The sequence below is a fragment of the Anas platyrhynchos genome, chromosome 6, assembly GCF_047663525.1.
Source record: "Anas platyrhynchos isolate ZD024472 breed Pekin duck chromosome 6, IASCAAS_PekinDuck_T2T, whole genome shotgun sequence".
In the NCBI taxonomy this organism is placed as follows: domain Eukaryota; kingdom Metazoa; phylum Chordata; class Aves; order Anseriformes; family Anatidae; genus Anas; species Anas platyrhynchos.
In genome coordinates, this window is record NC_092592.1 from 26,693,872 (window position 1) to 26,714,908 (window position 21,037).

Here is a 21,037-nt window from a genome sequence, read left to right on the forward strand (position 1 = left end):
TTAATCTGTAGCTATGATGAGCGTGGGCTCCACCTCCAGCTGTAGGTCTTGGTCAAATCTCTTGGACCTTTGTGCCTGAGAAGCAGGGACCACCAAATGCCTTGTTTCTGCTTCTTGCACTTTTGCAGTGGCAGCTTTCTGGGAACCCCATGAAGCTGACCTCCAGAAATGTCCTCACTTTCCATGCCCTTCACACCTCCCCCCTCACCACATCAGCACTCAGCTTCTGTAAAATGACTGGGGATTTGTCTCAATGGGGTTTGCCATCCCCGTGCTAATTCCTATTACAGCAACTTCACCACCTAAGGACAGGCACCCAAACACTGCTCCTGCCCCTCATTTCTGGAGACAGTGCATGCAGGACTGTCCCTTCCCCAGCGTGTGCTTGTTGTGACCCGTGGTCCCCAAAGAGAGGGGTGGGGGTGTCACACAGGACTGCTGCCATGTCTCCTTGCACTCTCCAAGGTGCTGCCTTGGCCTCTGACCACAGCGACAGGGCCCCTGGTCCCAGGCCACTGCTTCCTCCTTTTGGGCCCATGTGGGCTGTGGGCTGGGTTTTAGGAGCAGCAAAAGCGGGCCCGAGCAGGAGGGCTGTGTTCTTTGAATGTGGCTATGCCACTGCTGCAGGACCAAGAGCTCACCTCGGCACCCTGCAGATCTTTCCTTCTTCACAGCTATTCTGATCCAGGAAGCTTTTTGTCCCACTGGAGGAGACATCAGTCTGCCTTTTCACCAAACCCATCAAAACTGTTCTGGGGTCTTTGCATACCTCACAGAAATGGCTTGTCCTCTCCAAATCCCCTGGCTGGATCTCCTAGCCTTCAGTTCCTCATCATCTGACAGCAAACAAGTCAGCAGGTTGGCCAGGCTCTTACATGGCAGGCCTGGAGTCCTGCTCCTGCCTGGTGCGGAGGTGAGCTGAGCGTTTGTCCTAACCCACAAGGCATGACCTGAAGAAATTCCCTCCATCCCTATAGGGAACAAACTTGTTTTGGTCCAACGCAGATAATGTGGCCTCCAGCCCTCCATGTCACCCTCGGAGGGGGTTCTCTGTCAGCCCAAGGCAGAGTTTGGAACCTAGGTTTGCACAGCCTCAGGCTTGACACCTTGAAAGACAGGAGCACAGCTATTGGAAACAGCTTCGGTGTTTCTTGATGTGCATAATGATAATGGAGCTGGAGAATGCATGTGGAGCAAGAAATGTCTCTCTTCTGATGATAAGCTCCTTCGGAAACTTCTAGCTAGATGGGAATTAAACCAAGGAAAGGGCAACCTTGTGACGCAAAGGGTGACCTCATGCAATGCAATGGAAGGACTCCAACTTCCATCATTCCTTATCACTGCTGGCTGCCTAAGGTTTTGTAAGAATTCGGTACAACATATGGTGCCTCTGGATCTGAGCACATTACAGTGTTCCTTCGGCTCAGAAAATGGTCACAAAAAGACTGTTTTGTACCCCTGCCCTGTTTAGAGACTGGCCACATCTTATTTGATTCTTGTTCTCCCCTGCTATCCCCAGCTTTGCATTTCCCTGGCAGGTGAGTTGTTCTAGGAGAGGGAATATTGCATTCTTATTCCACTATATGACTTTAAAAATGCTCGTATGAAGATAAGGTAATTGTTAGGTAAGCTTCCTGCCTTCTGAATTGGATGTCAGGAGTTAGAATTGTGTAGAGACCTGTTCAAAGAGCCATGCTGAGTGAACTGCAGCTGTGATAGCTGCAGTGAGGATAGATAGGGCAAGGAAAAGCCTTCTTTGCTGTCTTTGTCAAGCCATAGTAAATGGAAGATGGGGGTCACCAGAACAGGATTTAGTCTTTTCTCAATATTTAGTATTAAACACACCAGTAACAGCGTCATAACATAAATATTGTTGGGAGACATTTGTACTTTCTAGCAAGGGAGGGGTCGTAGTTGTAAGAGCTCAGCTGGTAGGCAGGTGATGGATGGAAGGGGTGGAAGGTGGTGTGAGCCTCTTAAAGTCAATGACTTGAACTTTCCGTGGGAGAAAAGGAGACCTGAGCAGAGGAGTTTGACTGGATTGGTGGATCCAAGGGGTTTGGACCCTTTTTTTGGGGTTGCTCATGCTGAGTGATGGTTGTGTGGCTGTCATGTTGGCTGGTTCTGATCCAAGCGTCTGGTGAAAATGAAAGCTGAGGTTTGGCCATCTCCCTTTTTTCTTTCCCTTTTGCTGTAGACATTGTTCGCAGTGACATTGCCCTGGATAAGCAGAAAGGCTGTAAGATCGCCCAGCATCCTGACATAATGTTGGAGCTACAGAGGGAAAAGGCAGCTCAGATGCACTTGGTTTTGTTAAAGGAGCAGTTTTCAAACACATACAGCAACCTCACACTAACAGGTAAGGCTGCAAGACCAGCTCTGGAGCCAGGAGCTGTGGCTAGTTCTTGCTAACTCACAGGTGTGTTAAAACCCTCGGGTGCTTCACCTCGGTACGAATCAGCATCTTGCTGGCTGCCTCCCTTTCTGATCACGATTACTGGGTTCTGGGAGGGAAAGGATCTGCAGGAAATTATGGTGGACTCATAAGGCCTCTGCAGCTGGCACCTCTGCAGACACTCCCGATTTGGTGCCTCTGGACAGAAGGTTTTCCGCAGTCTGACCTAAGCAGAATACCACAGCACGTGAAGTGCTGGAGAAATCTCCCTGCTAACTGTTCGTGTCGGTGGGGCTGCAGCAATTACTAAATTTGGAGTCCTTTAAGCTGCAGCTGATTTTTTTATTTTTTTTTTCAGAGCATGCACTTTGTGTGAACCCAGTAAATATTAAAGAGCAAATATAAAGGGATAATGGCCCAGACAGAGCTGAGAGGATACTCTTTTTCTGGCAACTGTTTGTATTATCCAGGGAACACAATCTCAAAGGATGGAGGAGACTGCCACATTTTGGATACACATTTAATGGTGCTTGTAAAGGACTGATGTCTTCAGGCAGTGAGTGGGCAGAAGGATGGGATCCCAGCAGCCAGCAGTGTCCTTTCATAGCTGTTCTTATCACTACAGCTGGATGAGCCACAGACGATGAGAAGGAGGAAGAGGCTAATAAATCAAACACGATCCCCTTCCCCTCTCGCTGGGTCCTTTCCTGTGGAAGGCAGGGAGGCATCCCATTTTTACGGGAAGGAGGGCCCCGCGCTCCGGCCGGGGGGGTGCTGGCAGACCCCGTGGAGGCCCCCACAGCTGGCTGGGAGAGGCAAGCGGGTGCTGCGCAGCCTCGCATCCAGCCCCCAGCCCTAAGCCAGCACGGGTCCACGTCCTCCCCTGTCCCTGTGAGCCCTGGCACCCCTGGGGACATCGGCTGTGCCGACCTCTCAGGGACCCCCCGGGGGAGGGATGGCTGTACCGGGGCTGGCAGGGGGCTCAGCTCCGGGGGCTGGTGGGCACTGGGGCCAGGAGCGTGGCTGAATCGCATCATTCCTGAAAGCCCAGCATTTAAATGGGATCCTCAGAGCCGTTTCTCATTCCCTGTAACGTAATCCACTTGGCTGTTTATTCCCAGTACAACTGCTGGAATCAACATTGTCAGCTTTTCCCCTGACAACTTGCTTACTTTCCACTAAACAAACTTCCCTCGAGAAGAGAAGCTGCTCTCCCCTATCCTCCTTCCCTCCCTGCTTCAAAAGCTCTCAGGCATTGCTCACATACTTTACGGAACCTGCGGAGCAGAGGTGCTACCTGGTTATCAGCTCAGCTCTTAGCCTTTCCAAGTGTGTTTACAGGAGAGTTCACAAGGTTTTAGCTCCAACTCTCTAGGAGGGAGAGAACAATTTCGCTGTAATATTACCCAAAGAACTATTTTAATGTCCTTTAACTCCCTTTGAATGTGAGCAGAGCAACTTCATAATTGTTATGAAGTTTAATCTTTTATTTCATAGACATAGTCTGAGAACACGGACTCTAGACAGCTAAGCATAATATTTAACTGGAACTCTACTAACTTGTGTAAATATTTCCCTTCTCCGTGATGGATCTGGTGTTTGGGGTGGGCAGAGGGGGTTGTACATCTGTTGCAGAAGGGCATTACTTACCTTCAAAATTCAATCAGCCAGAGTTTGCTTAAGGACTTCTTTTTGTCCTGCACAACGTGTTTGTACGGTGCTGGAGGAAGTCCCCAGGTCGGTAGCAAGGTACACGAGAAGAGGTTCGGGAGCGAGGACACAGACCTGTTTTGGGAAGGGATGTTGAAGGGGATGAGTGAGCAGGGATGGAGCTTCTGGGGGATCCCTGAAGATGAGGGTTCTCCCCTGGAGGGCTGCGTCCAGGAGTCACTTGGTCTCATGCAGTGCATACACTGTGGGCAACCCTGAGCACCAGTGTCCAACCCAGAGCAAGGGAATATTCAGCCCCGAGCCTCTGTGTAAAAGGGGCTCCTGCTCCTGCTAGTTCCTGCCATTCTTCGGTTATACCAAAGGAATGCAAATGGAGTGTTGTGCCCAAAGTCATGTGAGAATACTTACTCCCATACCGCAAGCGTGGGCAAGTGGCATTGGCATCACACTTCCATGCAGTATCCCAATGTCTTTAAGAATGAAAGATCTTAGAATGGGAGGAGCATGATTCTGCAGTCCCCGGGGCACTGATGCAAAGCAGGGGCTTTTCCAAATACAGTCACCAGTTGCACATAGTCCCCAGCGGGCTCCCTGTCCCAGCCACCAGGCAGGGTTGTGTCCTTGCAGCGGGAGTTGAGCTGCTCCCAGCAGCAGGTACGTCCGAGGTAAGAGGCTGTCTTAAAGCAAAATGTGCTTTTTGTGCTAAGACACAACTGAGACTGAGTGAAACCAGGCAGTCTTTCTGGCTCTTGTTCCTCTAGGAACACATGTTGGACTCTGGCTTAGGCCACTTCAATTTCTCTGGACAAGTATGAGCTTTCCTCTGCTCCTGTCTGCAGGCTTTCTCTTGCATCTTGCATTTGTTTGCTGTACGTGATCTCTCCAGGCTTACCGAGCCTGCCTGCCTGAGATGAGTGATAGTCTTTGATCCATGACAGCGCTATTTAAATGCTGTATAACATTTTGAGGCTTATTAATCTTTGCTGCCTTCCCGTGCTGCTCAGAGATAGGTATCTCGTTTCACACGTCAGCATCTCCTGTGCTGCCAGGCCAGCCCGTGGTGGAGCAGGGAGGGTGCACAGAGTTGCCTGCCCTCTGGAAACCACTGCTTGCAGCTCAGCCCTTCCCTACAAACACCTCTCTGCTTCTGCCCAGCCGAGCTAACCAGAGCAGGAGGTGTTTCTTTTATAGCCCCTATCAGCAGGAGTGCAAGTTGCAAGAGTCACAGCAGGCTCCCTTGCTTTGCAGCCCTCAGGAGAAAAGTCCAGGTCACAGTGAGGGGATTTTGGAGCCCTGGTGATGACCGCACAGCATTGTGCTGTTAGTGTGTGAGGTGTGAGGAACTGCCCCAGGGCAGGGAGACTCAGTGCGTGCAGGTCTTAGTGGTGCTCTTGAGGGAGGAGTGGAGCAGTAGCAGGCAGAGCTTTGGCAGATTAAGCCTGAACCCCTCCATCTGTGGTGCCAGTTTGTGCTGGGCTGGTGTCCTGCATTTGTGCTTTGAAGAACTGGAGATCTGCCCTGTCTGCACCACACAGACTGGTTTCTGTACTGCGATTAAGTAAAGCCTGTTAAGCCTAATGGAAGAGGGAATTGCACGGCAGGTCAATAGACATATGTGAGAAACTGTCCCCTCCCGTATTTGCATGAAGTGTTAAGTGTAACTGAGCTTCCCAAGATACAGGGATGAACCATAAATAGTACACTTGCCTTCAGGAGTTCCCATCCTGAGGAAATAAATAGTGCCCCCCTCCTCATTCTGAACAGCAGAAAAGCGTCTCCTCCTTCTGCTCTGCCTTCTGGTCAAAGCTGCAAAGCAGATTATTCCCTGCACCAGGAGAACAGTGCTGACAGCTCTCCAGCCTGTCCTACCACCCCAAATCTGCATTGGGAAGACAGAAAAACAACCGCAGGGTGTGTGGTGGGAGCCCCCCACCCTGCCACATCATCGACACGGCCCCTAAAGGCAGGGAGCAAGAGAGGAGACAGAGACCCTCCCCAAGGTACACAGAGCTCCTGGCCCACCACACATGTTCCCACGCTACTGAGGGCTCTCACTGAGCCTCTTCCAGCCCCACTGAGAGAAATATGCCATATTTTATACCTCACTATGCCTTTATGATCTCCTGTGATGATGGTGAGAGCCCTGCTTGCTGCGGCAGGGAATTGCATGGCTCAGGTCAAGCACCTGTGGCTTTTGTGTTTCCTGCACATGTGGGCCTCCCCTGGTGGCCGGCAGTTCTGTGATTCCTGCTGAGGGACGTTGCTTTGGGAGATGGGGGTCCTGGAGCAGGAGGTGTTGGCAGGGCCCACAGCCCTCCTGTGGGGTGCTGGGGGGGTGCTTTGGGGGCTGACATTGCAAGGGGCTGTGCAGGGAGTGGGGCAAGGGGCTGAAGGTGCTATAGGTGCCTGTCTGCCAGACAGAAAGGCTGCTCAGATTGTTTTTTGGTACAGTTTCCCCAGACACATAGTCTTATCTCAATTTATAACCAGCTTCCATGGAGGACACCCTGTGGGGCTGGAGGGGGGGGTTGTGAGACTGGACCCAGGAGGGTCTCTGGGCTCCTTGCAGAGGTAAGTGCAGCTTTCTTCCCTTTTTGACACCTTATTTTGGACCAGCCTGAACATGATGTGATCCACACAGCAGCTCTGTGTATCAGCGCTGTTTTACAGGGTGCTGTGGCAGGGTGCTTGGTGCTGTGCTTGCTCCCCCTCTCCCACTTTCTGAGGCTTGGTAACAGGCTGGCTATCGACTTCGGATCAAGCTGCCTGCCCTCCTCTCCATCACAGACCATGATGGTGTACACATTATCCACAGCATCATATAAAATAGATCTGAAAAGGACCTCAAGAGGGCATCTTCTAGCCTTTTCCATGACAAATCAGCTGTACCTGGTTCTGCTCAGGGAAAGGTGTATAAGGAGAGGCAGTGTTTATCTGACCAGCCAATACTGTTGGAAAAGCAGACAGACTTCTGGAGGCTCAAACCTTTTATCAGAGCTGACACAGGAAAAGCAACATTCAAAGCTAAATACACATTGAAAACATTTTTCTTGAGTTCATCTCATTGATTAACGCAACTGGGGTACTGGTGGAGGAGTCATGCCAGCAAAAGGGAGGCAATGACATTGTTAGCTCCGATGGGGGAGAATATAATTGCCTTGAAACAGAAAGATTTTCCAGGAGAAAGGGTCAGAAAAACTGTAATATGTCATAAAAGTGATATCTGTACTGGGGCTGTAGATAGTGACTGGCAGAGTCCCTTTTGAAGATGGCTTGCAGGTGTCTTCGGAGATGTCAGCATCAGAGCTGAGGGGGTGGTGCTGGCAAGCACACCACGAAAAACATTCTCTTGTAACCAAGTGGGTTTGTGCCTTTATCAGCTGTTTATATGAGCTCATTCTGAAATGAAGTGGCTGTTTGTTTTCTCTACACAGCTTTCCGAGGGCATTTGGTGTGTGGCTGAAATATATTGCGATCCCGGGCGTGTGTGTGTGAAGCCAGCAGGCTGCAGGGCTCGGTGGCAGGGCACCAGCATTGCGCTGGGTTCTGGGACATCCTCATTAACAGACTTAACTGATGTGGCTTTTAATCTTAAGCCTCCTGCAACTGAGAGTCCATACCCTGCTGCAGCAGTCAGCTCTAGGATGTAATTATTTATATCATTGTGTGGTTGAGGTTTCTAAAATCTCTTGCTTCGCTTTAGGCGCGTTACACCATGTCCTGTCCCTGTGGACAAGCAGAGCCGCATACAGTGCTCCTTTCCTCCTTGCAGAAATCTCTTGCATATTTGAGGCTTGTTATCATGTTTCCCCTAAGACTTTTGTTCTGCACGCTGAACGACTGCCTTTCTTCTGCTCTTTCCTCATGGCCATGTTATTTTCAATTTGAATGACACATGCATGGCTGATTCTGCCTCTTGAGGTCCCTTTCAGCGCTCTTTAAATTTTTTGTGGTTCTTGTTTGCTTGGTGTCCCTTGGGCTCTCTCCACTTGGTCTGGGCTTTTTTTGAAGTGTCTTGCCTTGAAATGAGCTGTGTTGTGCCGAGCTCTTTCTTGACTGAGAAGAGCCACAGGATTATTTAATGTCTTCTGCGTGACACTCCTGTCTGTGTGCCCCTGTACAATCGTGGATTTTATTGGCATGGTACTGCTTGTTCATGTCTGCATTTTTGTGTACAGTTTCCCAGCCAGTTGTGTGTTCCCCGTATGGAATTTCATCTAGACTCTATTTTCCTAATTTGCTAATTAAAACATTATACAGAACTGAAGTTAAAGCTTCACTAAAGTAAAGGTATATAACATCTGTTGCCTCTATCTCACATATGAGACCCCTTTTCTATGTCAAAAAGAAAGCAGGTTGGCTTCACATGGCATGGCTATTACTTCCAGCCCTTTCTCGCAGATGGGTTGTTTGATGATTTGTTCCAAATTTTTTTTCCAGGAATTGAAGTAATGTTGACTGGCCTGCAATTTCCTTGATTTTTCAACCTGTTGAACATAGCCACTTATATTTGCCATTTTGCAGTGTTCTGAAACCTCATTTGTCTTCCTGAAATTTTCAAAGATAGTTGCTGACGGACCTCAGGCCCATTTAGAAACATCACATTTAAGTAATCTTTCTTCTGCTCATTCTCTACTATAGCTCACAGTTGAACTCTGCTGCTTTTAATTGCGTTAACTCTGTGGTCTGTTATCATTTTGCGTGAAGTCTGAACCAACAAAAGCCCTGAAACATTTCAGCTTTTTCTCCGTGCACAGCTCTGCAAGTTGTTGGCTATTGTGAAATACCTTTCTTGTGTCCCAATTTATACCTCTCTGCTTCCTGAGACAGCTGCAAGCCACCCCCCTGGGACCACTGCCTTCTCTTACCCTAATTAGTGGTTTTACAACTCATTGTGTGCTGACGGTGTGTGTGTGTGAGAGAGGTCAGGAAGGTGAATCTCTTTTTCAGGTGACACTCTCTAGTCTGTTAAACAACACTTTGGCTTTCTCATTATCTGTTTTGGTTATTTCTTTTGTAACTGTGGGGAATGTGACTTCTTACAGCATATTTAGCATTTATTAAATTCGATTTACTATCCTATTTAACAAGCCTCATAAGAGAAAATATTTTATAAATTGTGTATCTCATAATGTAACTATAATTGTTGATTTTAATATGTAATGTCATTACCAGAACCAGCTTTTTCTGGGTGCTGTGTGGAGAATAAAGAAAACACATAAACCTAACAGAAAACAGATTTCTGTGTGAAGGGGGGAGGGCTGACACGCACTAACAGCTTCAGGAGGGCTTGTGGCGTGTTCAGTGGCATAAAACCATCTATTAACCTTTTCTCCCTGCTCAGGAGGTGATGAACTCTTTGGTCTGTCTCTTCCCACTAATGTAGTTATCAAATGTCTCCTCGTTACCGTTCATGATCCTTGCTGTGAGCAGTTTCTTTTTGAACGCTTGGCTCTTTCGCTTTGTCCCCGTTCCCTTGTGCCCTCCCTTTGTACTCTCCCATACCAGTCTGATGCAGCTTCCACTTCTCCTCCGTGTGCTGCAGGTCGTTGGGGGTTTCTGATTAGCTCTCATCATACCCCTCTTCCCCTCCCAAACTTGCATTTGTTGCCTTATCTGGCTGCATGTTTGCAGAATACCATCTTTCCTGAGCTCCCTTTTCCTTCAGCGTGCAATCCTGCTTGCCAGTCCTCGGAGCAAGCTGCAGCTCAGCTCACAACAGGCTGCTTTTATTCTTACTTTCCCTCCATTCCTAACGAGTACAAACACCCTCATTCGGACTGCCTTTCTCACATTGCTTTCTACCTTCGTACTTTTGCTGGTTCTTTGTTGATCAGAAGCAAATCTCGAGGAGCCTCCTTTCTAGTGCTGTTCCTGTCTCCTCTCTCAATTTTTTCCTCGATGCATTCCAGGAACTTGATGCAAGACTGTGTCTGATGTCTTCCTTTCCCAGCAAATGTGTGGGCAGTTAAAGGTCCCTAATTACCAGCGGGTTCTGTATTTCAGATGCTCCCAATAAGCCCGTGCTTCTGATCTCCCTGATCGTGTAGCCTGAAGCAGACCCCCAGTGTGCCAGTGTCTGGGCTCCTTCCACTCTTATGTTACACAGAGTTTTTATACCTGCCCTCTGCGTGACTGAATTTCACCCCTGCTTTTTTTGCCGGGCCCCAGGCTCATCCAGGTCTTCTCATGGGATGTTTCTTGCTCCCTGTGCTGCTGATGGCTTCCCTCTCTGCCAGCCCTGGGCCCAGCTTTGGCTTCCAGCCACAGGATCCTGGGATCTTGCTTTGCCTCTCGCTGCCCCGTGCAGCGCCTACGTGCAGCACTCGGGGCACTCCTTCGCTTTTCTCTCTTCATAAGCAGAACAGATTTGGCTCCTCAAGCTCCGCTTTGCAAAACTCCAGTTGTAGCTCCTCCTTTGTCTTGTGGCCTTGCAGGACAGACTTTTCCATCCTGTCGATACGAGCTCTGTATTGTTTTCCCGTACGTGTATTATCTTGCACTTGGCTGCATTAAAGCACGCCTTGCTGGACCGTGGCCATGCAACCATACAAATCGGATCGCAGGGTGAACGCGGTCTGTTTTGTTCGTTATTTACTAACCTGCTTGTGCTATCTGCACGCTGCCTCCAAGGATTTTATATTTATCTAAATGATTGATAAAAACACTGAGTCATGTGGGGTCGGAAGCGAGCTATGAATGTTTTTGTCGTGTCAGCCACTTCTTGCCGTCTACTTATGCCGAGTTATTCTTATTAATGCAAGTTCTTAAATCAACTTGTAACAGTTAGATGGGACTTCATTCTGTACGATGTATGTTGGCTGGCAATTAGTTGAGACATGAATATAATGAATTATCGCTAGATTGTCAAATTAGCTTTTAATTAATTTATCTAGGTCTGATGCCAAGCTGACTGGTGGCAATTCCCCAGGCAATTAGCCTGTCCTGCTAAATACCAGCACAGGGTTTGCACTCTTCTACCCATCTAGAATTACTTGGCATTCCAAGATTTATTAAAAATTAGCGTCAATGGGTCAGAGATCTCCTTAGCATACTCAGAGGTGCAAATTATCCAGGGCGGATGACTTAACTGTGTTTATCTAAAGCAGATGTTATCTAACACATCTCTCAATTATTAATAAACTGTGAAGTACATCATCTTATTAGTTCATCATCATATATTTTCCTCCAAAACAAAGTGCTTATATTTATATTTTTGTAGCTTAGTCAGTAATTTTATCATGTGGACAGAATAATGGACCTATATCTCTGTTCATGTTTCCCTTTATTTTATATTTAAATTCCCACTAATAACTCTGCAAGATATTATATTTTTCTTCACATCTTTAAATACTTCATAAATTTTCTACACTTCTTAATTTATAATTGCTTGATATTTCTTTAGCTTTATAAATGTAGCTTATTTTGTTTGCTCTTCCAGCTGTCTATGCCACTTTTTAAGGATGGGTTTTCATCCAAAATTCTCTGCTTTTTTTGGTGCTGGAATATGCTGCTTTTGGCCATCTAAAACACTTAAAGTTTAAATAGTCTTTTATGAAGTTTTTTGCCCTAATCATTTCCTTATAGAATTTTTCTCAGCCTGGAGAAGCTGAAGCACCTCATGAATGTATTTCTGGCTGGTGTTATGTTCAGTGTGCCCAGCTTCACTAGCTCTTCTCCAGTACCCATTTGGAGCCAAGGCTGCCTCTATGGACAGACTGTGTGCCAAGTTCTCCGCAGTTTAAAAAATAAATTTAAAAAATCTAGCAAACTGTGACACAGCAACAAATCGTGCTGCAGTCGGAGGAGTATCACCAGGTTCAACGCTCCAGCCACCATCCCAACATATTTTCTCCCCGAGAAAAATAACAGGACCGGTATTTATGTGCTGCTGGAGAGCCTTGCAGCTGGAAATCAGGACTGCATGTCCGCGGGGTGGTTGCCTCCTCTGTGGTGTACAGGATGCATCTGACGGCCCCGTGCTCCGTGGCTGGGCTCAGACGTGGAGAAAACAGGAGAAGGGAGAGGCGTGGGGGGTGAGGAGCTGCAGCCAGAGCCGGGCTCCTGCCTGTGCTGCTCGGTGGGGGCACTGCCTGCTGGTGGGAACGCTGTTGGCTTCCCAGGATCTGTTCTCCGGTTGCTCATGCTAACCCCTTTTCCATCTGTCCGCTCATTTATTATTTACTGCTTTCTCTTGCTCTCTTCATTAGTGGCTCCTGGTGCTCCTGGCTCAGGATGGGGGACGTGAGGGATGCAGCGAACACCCCTGTACTGCTGCTCTGCCCGCGCCCCTCGCCATGGGGACAGGAGCCTGTGGCATGCACTGTTAATCAAATTCTTTAACTCTTTTCCAAGTTGAGAAAAGGGTCAAAATCCTGGAAACAGGAGGTTCTCCAAGTCCCACCCGCGGTCTGCGGTCTGCTTTTACAGAGGCTCATGCTGGGGATGGGTGCGCCAGGGGTGGGAGGCAAATGTGCGAGCCTGTGGAAATGTATGCCCTGCACGGCTGAACGTGGTGGGAGAAGAGCGAGGCTGCAAGGTGTTCAAAGGAAACTTTGGATCTCTTTTTACTTCATTAAGTTTTATATTGTGTTGCTGTGCCAAGAGACACAATCATTGACTTTCTTGAAGAAATAAGAAACTCCATGAATTTAAGTACTTTTTTTCTTTTCTGTTGAGAAGGTGGCAAAAGCAGACGTTTTGTAGGAGAAACTGAAACCATTTCAACTATAATTCTATTAACTAATTAGGGTAGCCCTGGAAATGGGGCTGAGACTCGCAGTCCTTTTTTCTTCTCTTTGCTGGGGCACTCCAAGAGTCGGATCACCTGGGGAAAGCATGTTTAAGAAATACCAGATGGTCTCTGCGATGCTCCAGCTGTGGACAATCACTCCCAGCCAGGCAATCTGCCTTGCTGTCGAAGCCCTCTAAAACTGTGCTGCCCATTTGTCATGCTTCTCCAATTGCAGCGCTCTGGATAGCTTCTTTTTTCCCTGTCTGGCTCTTCCTTTCCAGTTTTTATCACCCACCCCCTCCATGAGCTAATGTAGTAACATCCCTTCATTGGCTATAAATCCATTGAAGAGCCATATATAAAATATTACTTTGTTAGGGAAGATTGGGAAACATCTGTTTTTTACCCATAAGAGTCAGTCTCTACTTGTCTCGTATGACGATGTGACTATTTATATATTTGTAAAGTAAAAAGAAAGAGAAAGATGGGAATCCTAGAAACAATTTGAGTGGAGCCTCTAAATGGAGGAAACTGATTCAGCTCAGGGATTTGTCTGGAGGTTAATGGGAAGGAAAAAATAAGGAAGGTGGGGAACGACACAGTCCAATAAGTTGTTTAGATGTCTGACAAAGTAATAGTTGTACCAAATGCAGAAGGTCCTTCTGGAAACCTTTTGATGTTGCATAGCTGTTCCTTGTCACTCTCTGGCATGTACACCCCCAGTCTCATTGGGTGGGTAATCCTTTTTATGTCATCTGTACAGAGCAGGAACCTGGGCACGGTGACAGCCCTTGGGTCAGAAGGAGGCTGTAACCACAGGTGTTTGTGTACAGCAGTGAAAGTGTAAATTGTACCTCTGGAGGCTCTGCGTTTAGGTGGGTACAAGGGGCAGATGCCCTTTGCCCGGCCTGCTTGGCACTAGTGCCTAGCAGAGCAGCCTGATTTTGTGCACATATTTGGGATAGTCTGTGTTTTTATACATATATATGTGGTTTTATATATATATATATGTTTTATTTGTTTGTTTGTTTTTTGTTTTTGTTTTTGGTTGGTTCTGTGTGGTGCCAGGAGTCAGACTCAGTGATCCTTGTGAGCCCCTTCCAAGCTGGTGCGTTCTAGGATTTGACGTGTATGTCATGATTCTACATGCGTGGCACTTAACTGATGTCTCCATCCCCCTCGCCAAGTCTCTGTTGCCTTGTTGGCCAAGTGGCCTGTGCCACAGCTGTCTTCTGTGCCCTGTGAGGCTGGCATACAGGAACCAAGTGCTGGAGCTCCTCGTGATGGCTGATCTTCCACGCTGCTCTCCTTCCTTCCTGTCTGGGTTCAGTGCCCCCAGCTTCACCCTTGCTGCACACACATGATCCCACTCTCAGGTCTCTCATCCCCGGTGTTACAGGTTGCCACATTGATTTGGATCCAGCTCACTCCTGTGGGGTGGCAATGCCCCACAAAGGACATCCTCCCCATCCTACCCACCACCCCTGTACATCCCATGTAACCTCCACAATGAACAGCCTGCTCTCTCCTCAGCCTGTACAAAACGCAACTCTGTGTTCATCTCCCTCATTTAGCACTCTCCTGCCTTTCCCACAGGGCAGCATCTTCCCCATGGCCCCATAACCTGCTCCCTCTCTCCTTTCCCTGCACAGCAGCTGTAGTGCTGCCAGGGCTCAGCTGGGTCTGATGGATATTTGCCTTCATCATAGCCTCATGGCCCTTCTGCTGGACTCATGGCTTTTCCTTTCTCATCCTCCCTGTCGTGCTCCCTGCCATCATGCTGTGCAGCCTCTCTTCCTAATCAGACCTTGGGCCCCCTTCTCCCTGCCTGGTCGGTGTCAAGCTCTGCTCCAGCCCTGGTGGAAACCCCACATGACACCACCTCCAGCTGGTGCGGCTCCCCGCTAATACTAGTGATGAGTATAAGGCTATTTTAAAACTGTAAGATATTAAATAGACATCACTGCTCTAACACCTGCTGTATCTCTGTGCTCTCAGTGCCAAAGCCTTCAATTAAGTCGCATTTTGTGTCAGGGGACTGGTGGAAAATCCGCTGCCTGGCTCTTGCAGGCTCCTGTTGTTAGCCAGCTCTGAGTCTGGGAGTGGTATCTGAGTTTTACATGTCCGTGTACTTTGATGCTGGATGTAAATTGGGTCTTTACAGGATCAAAGAGTACAGACTGTATTTGTGAGGTGGAAGTGGTTAATGAAAAGGAGTTGGAGATCTCATGTTGATAATGAAAAAGGAGATGCTGCAAATAGCAGGGTGGGCATGGGCAGCAGTGGCTGGGAGGACAGGCTCTGTTCCTCCCTGTGCCCAAAGGGAGCCCTGGAAGAGTCAATGGGAAGCTTTAACTTTGGAGATGGCATTGGTGAGGCAGTACTGAGCAATGAGTCCAGTTCTGTCCATTTTACGAAAGAAAAGATGCTGTTGAGTTACAGAATATTCAGAAAAGAGCAATAAATGTGACCAAATCCTGGAAATATGGAGTTGCCGACAAGGTTCTAGTGAGATTCATCTCCTTATTTTGTCCAAGGGAAAATTAAAAAGTAACTTGATCATAGCGTAGAAGCACCAACAAGGGGAAGAAGGAGCTCAGAGCAAAGAGCTTGAAGTGTTAGCAAGGAAAGGCACAAAGAGAACCTATGATTTAAAGCCTTGTGCAGGACAACCCTGGGCTAATAATGTGCAGATTTATAATGCTGAGAATAAATGTTGGAACACTTCTACCTAGGTATGAGGTGAATTAACAATCAGTCAGCCTTAAATCAAGGCTCTTGCTGAAACTGTTTCAGACAGAAGTTATGGATTTGGTGTGGTAATTATTAGGTTAGCTCCTCTAACCCCTATCAAACAGGAAGCAAAACTATGTTATATTAATGGCCCTTTCCATTCTTATAATCCGAATAAATGTGTAACGTGAGTGTGCCCATTAGAGAAGAGCTGATCACAGTGATTTGTTGCTCCCTGATACCCAACTGAATTAATTAGCCTTTGCTAGCAAATTGGCCAAATGGGCCCTTCACCCTGCAGGGAATGATGTTGAGGTCAGACTATGGTTATTGTCCTGGCTGAGCAAGGATGTGAGTTTAGCCCCTGCCTAGGCCAAAACCTGTCTGGCCTTGGCATCACGTGCACTCCAAGAAAGATCAAGTGTATGTCTGGGTTGTTTGGCCAGAGTTGGCTGGATTTAGGCAAGCTGAGCTGCTCACTGTTGCCATAATGTCCCCCAGAGAGGAGCTGATGGGCTGACCAGGACAGTGGGGTAGCAGACATCGTGCCATCAGGTCCTTCCCCAGACCAAGATCCATAGCCCAAACAGCTGAAATGCAAGAGATTCCCCAGGAGGGGCCTGTGTTTGATACAGTAGTCTTTATTTTCCTGCTTTATTTTAAAGCTTGTTCATTCCCCAGGAAAAAAAAAAAAAAAAAAAAAAAAGAAAAAAGATTTAGCAGATATTTCATTGAATAAGTGTAGTAGAGCTACTTCTGAACTTTGGTGTCCAAAAGTTCATTTATGATCTTGCTATATATAAATTCCCAGATCTAGGGTTTTGACACAGAAATAGTCTTCATTTGATAGAATGCTACAAATTCAAGTTTCAGAAATTATCCTCTTGAGCCATCTCCGTGGTGTTTGGCACCACGACAAGTCATTAGTCAATCCTGAAATAGTCATCAAGCAGAGAAACAGCTTATTTTATATACTGTTTCTTAGAGAGTTAAATATTTCCACATATTCAAGCTCTGATTGGAGTCTTGAATCCTTTCCAAATGTTCAACCTGTAAAGATATTTGAGAACCCCAGGACTTCGACTCTTTCCAAAAAATGATAGATTTCACTTGAATTTTCACAAATGGAAAACCACAACTCCCCATAGCTGCAAAGAAGCAGCTGTCATACCAGGTATGGAGTATGAGAAAACACTTTCTAAAAGCTTCAGGGACTTCCCATTATCTGGAAGTTTTTAGTGCTCTTAAAATTTGTGAAGAAAATAGTGGTGTTTTTTTTTTCAGGCACAGCGTTGCCTCAGATAATCGGCTGCACCTGTTTGGAAGCAGCGCTTTGCGTTGTTCCTTATGTAGGCTGTTGCACGTGTTTTTGTTAATTTTTCCTAGAAACCCAAGTGTCAACAAATCGGAGCCTGCGCAAAATCACTAATTGGTGTTTCTGAAGCACTTTGCAATTGGAAGTCTGATGTCTGGAGCAACTGAAGCAGGCTTCGGAGTTTCACAGCTGAAACCCTGAGGTGTGGGGATACAGGCAAAAAAATAAATAAAAATAATAATAAAAAAAAAATAAGTTGCTCCAGATAAACAGCTCCAAACCTAGAGCTGCTTTTGTTGCTGCTGCTATTCTTGTGTGGTTTTAATTTAATTTAATTTATTTATTTATTAATCTCGATTCAGAAACTTCAAAAGATTTAGTAATAGTGGGCTTCCTACAGGAAGGGCAAATGTTGGGGGAGATGCAGCACAGATATGCTAGAAAAAATGTTGGGAAATGAGGGGTTAAGTCACGATGACGTAAATCGTTGTTCTGCAGTTAAAATAATAGTGCTAGGATAATTCTGGTGTTGGGGCTTCTGCTTTTATTGGCTGATAGGTTGCCAAAACGTGTGGTGTTCTGAATTGGTAAATGATTCCTATTTATAGGACAGGTGTCTTCTGAAGTCCTGAGTTCAGTCTGTTCTGTAATCCCGGATCCTGTTTCTGATCTGTTTAATAACGTGTGACAGAAGACGACAGGAACCTTACAGGCTGAATCGGGCTGGGAATGTTTTTAATTTAGCTCTGCCCAGCAGAAAGGACCGCTTGCTGCAAAGGGTGTCTTTTTATAAGGGGCTTGTCCTTCTAAAATTCATTTTTGGACTTATTTCATCTTGAAACATGTTGTTGTTTGGCTCATTTACATGCAGCCCAAACACTGCTGAGTGTGCCAGCCTCCTTTTGCACTGACTCGAGAGGAAAATGCTTTCTACATATATTATTTTTTGCACATCTTTTCTAATGTTCATGGGAAAAACAGTGCACTTGCTTTAATTGGAGAGTGTCTTTTGCAAACATCAGTAAAATGTGGTCCAAGGGGCTAATGAGGAGCTCTGAGCATGGAGAAGGGTGATGCTTTCATGGGTATGTGGTGGACAGCCCTGGGAGCAGGGCTGAGGTGTGTGCAAATAATCCCTTGTTTCCACCAACATCTACGTTAAATAGGTTTAGGATATGCAGTTTCATCAAACAGGGGGTTGGATTAGTTGCAATTATTTATGTGACTGTCAAAATGATGGTGGCTTGTGAGGAGCAGCTTGCTGGGGGCTGAACACTGAGGATGCCGTAGTGCCAGAAAAGGGACCGGGTCTGGGGGAGGGGGCCATGAGAACTGGATGGGAGGTTTGGCTCCTCTTCAAGCTGTTCCTTAGTCTTCTTGGCCAGCTGGTGTGAGATGTTATGTTTGTGTTATTTCTGGAAGTCCCTGGGGAGCTGGGAGTAACTCCGTGCCTCCTGTTCCTCTGCGCAAGAACAGGAGGGCAGTCCAGGAGCAGCACGAGCCTTTGCCTTCACCCCCTGGATGTCGCAGGGTTTGGCCCCGGTGGTGCAAGCACAGAAGGTGTGAGGGGAGGGATGCAGGCTGCTGTGCTGATCTGTGGTGCCCCTGCCTTCCTCCACCGCCTCCATCTCCTGGGCTTCTTTGGTTTTCATCCAGCCATCTCTCCGTTTCCCCAGATGTGTCCTCCTGCCCAGGCAGGTTTGGGGGGATTCAAGCACCGCTGCACCCTGCAGGCTGGATGTTGCATGTCCAGAAACTCTGCACGGCCACACGTCTGGGGAGCCCAGATGTGTCCGCACATGCGGGAGTCCTGAGCGACTGCCAAACGCCTGGAGATGTAAGGAGTGCCCGCATGCATGGGAGCCCTGAGCTGCTGCTTGTCCGGGAACTGACGATGCCTTCTTGGAACTGGACCCTCTTGGGGAGCCTTGGATGGACCAAGTGTGCGTGTGTTATACAATTGCTCCTAGTGTGCTTGAAGGAAATGCAAGATCTCAACGAGGAGCTGGTCTGCGTGTGTCCAAGCCCAGCACGTCCCCAGCGGGATTAGGCTCGCTGCACATGCACAGCCTGCTCCATACAGACATGCATACTTGAGAAATCCCAGCCAGCTTGTGCTAGGCCTTTATGTTCCCTTCTGAAAATTGGGTGTTTTCAATCAGAATCAGTAGGAAGGCACTCTGTCATGTCCTGGCTTTGAGGAGGCATGATCCTGGGTATGTCCTGAGCCTCAAACTCTTTTTCCATGCCAGCGCTCTGTGATTACTTACAGACCATCTCTGTCCACTTTCTGTGCAGGTCCCTGCAGGGGTCTGTGTTCCCCTCCTCTTTGCAGCAGAAAAGAGCCACAATATTCACTCCTAGCTCTGAAAAATGAGCAAAACTTCTTTGCTTTTCTCACTGTGTGGTGTGCCGGGGCTCCCGTCAGCTATGGCCAAGGCACCAGCCGCTGATTCCCTGAGTCCCCCTTCCAGGGGATGAAACTCTCGGGATATTCCCTTCTTCTCCAGGGGAACAGATTTGTTTTGGCATTCGCCCTCGTGTGCACACTCCCCCTAGTGAATTCCAGGGCTAAAAAATCGTGTGGGCTTTAGGCGAGAGCTGCCTCGCTTGTCATTTAATGATTCCACCTCTAAACTGAGACCTTGTTCCTTCCCTTGCTGCCTTGACGATATCTCATTTGTCTTTTCTCCTTTTATTTAGTTTTTCCTACATTTTTCGCACATTCTGTAGATTCTCCTGCATTCCAAGTGTCTTATATTTTCATGCCTCCTTTTATCTCTCTATTCATCTACCCCAGTATAGACAACAGAAATGCTAAGTCCACATAATCTGTAGAAAGCATGAACTGGGTTGTTAGACATTTTCCAAACATTACACTTCATGGAAATATTTTCCTGTAAGATGTAGAAATGAAACAGCTGTCTCCCGCTCTCTCCTGGGCTGTTCCTGTGCAGGCTCTCCTGCTCTCTGAATTTACAGCACCATCCCTTGGACAAGTGACCAATGGCCGGCTCCAGCCCGCTGTATTTATGATGTGCCGGGCGGTGGTTAAGACGGTGCTGTGTTTACGCAGGGTGATTAACGTACCGCAAGACACCCAGGGCAATGTTTGCAGAGCAGGGAGTGTTTTGCCAGCTCGATTGTCACTAGGAGATGTGGAGCAGGTCATGGCCGATGGCTCACTGCACACCCCTCTCTGTATGAACTGTTGGCAGTCAGTCTCCTCCTGCTGGGCTGTGGGACGGGCAGGGATGTTCCTGACTTGTGCATCCTCCTTCCTGCCTCATTCTTCTTGCCCTGGGCTCAGATGAGTGATTAAAAATCCTCGAGCTCCTGCCAGGAGCTCGGTGCTGGTGGAGGGAGCAAAATGAAATGGGTGCCCCAAGGAACCCAGTGCGCTGGGTGCTGGGGCTGACCCCACGGGGTCCCTGACCACCTGGACATGCTCCAGATGCCCCCTCCTAACTCCACGGCTTATTCTGCCTATGCAACGTCATTTCAGCATGCTGCTGAAGGTGTATTGATTTGCTGAAGGTAATTATTTCTTGATTGTAATGGCATTTTTTGGAAGTTCAATGCATCAGCAGAGTTTTCTGTGCTGAGAAGGCCGATCAGAAAAAAAAAAAAAAAAAAAAAAAAAAAAAAAAAAAAAAAAACAGAAAGAAACCACAGTAAAAATGATTGGGCTGAAACAAGCAATCTTTATCTCCTGGCCTCTGTGTGGAAAGAAGTAGAAGCAGGGCTTTTTGGACAGAAGTGTGAACAGCAGTGTTGGTGTGAGCTAGAGCAGAGTGCGCTTCTGAGCAGATGATGGAAGAGGAGAGAAATAGCGAAATTCGTATGTTACCGTCACCAAAGTGAGCAACCAGAAAAAGAGTAGGAGGGACCAGAAACTGCTTGAAGACTCGCTTCCCTCCAGCATTACTGGAAATGAGAGAGCAGATACTTGCAGGCAATATTCCAAGCTCAGGTTATATCTTCAGAGCTTGTTTGGAAAGAGGATTTTTGGCTACAGCCCACCCTCAACCTGAATGACTGGGTGATACCACAGGGAAGAAACCAGCAAACAGTAAACTGTAATTAAATTTTGGCATTTGTTGACTGTGCATCCCTTATACTACCATCTTATAACTCTCCATATCATAATTTGCTGCTTTTAGCTTTGACCTTGATATTATCAAGCAGA

At 47.4% G+C, this 21,037-nt stretch overlaps 1 protein-coding gene across 3 annotated transcripts in view; it reads left to right on the top strand.

The window, feature by feature from the left end:
- HPSE2 (heparanase 2 (inactive)) overlaps positions 1-21,037 on the top strand; it is a 98,244-nt gene that overhangs the window by 12,390 nt on the left and 64,817 nt on the right. The window contains exon 3 of one of the 3 annotated variants that reach the window (XM_027460731.3): positions 2,198-2,359. The exons of the other annotated variants lie outside the window; for them this stretch is intronic. Coding sequence (XP_027316532.1) covers positions 2,198-2,359 — 162 coding nt within the window. The remainder of the gene's footprint in view (positions 1-2,197; positions 2,360-21,037) is intronic. 3 annotated transcript variants of the gene reach the window in all.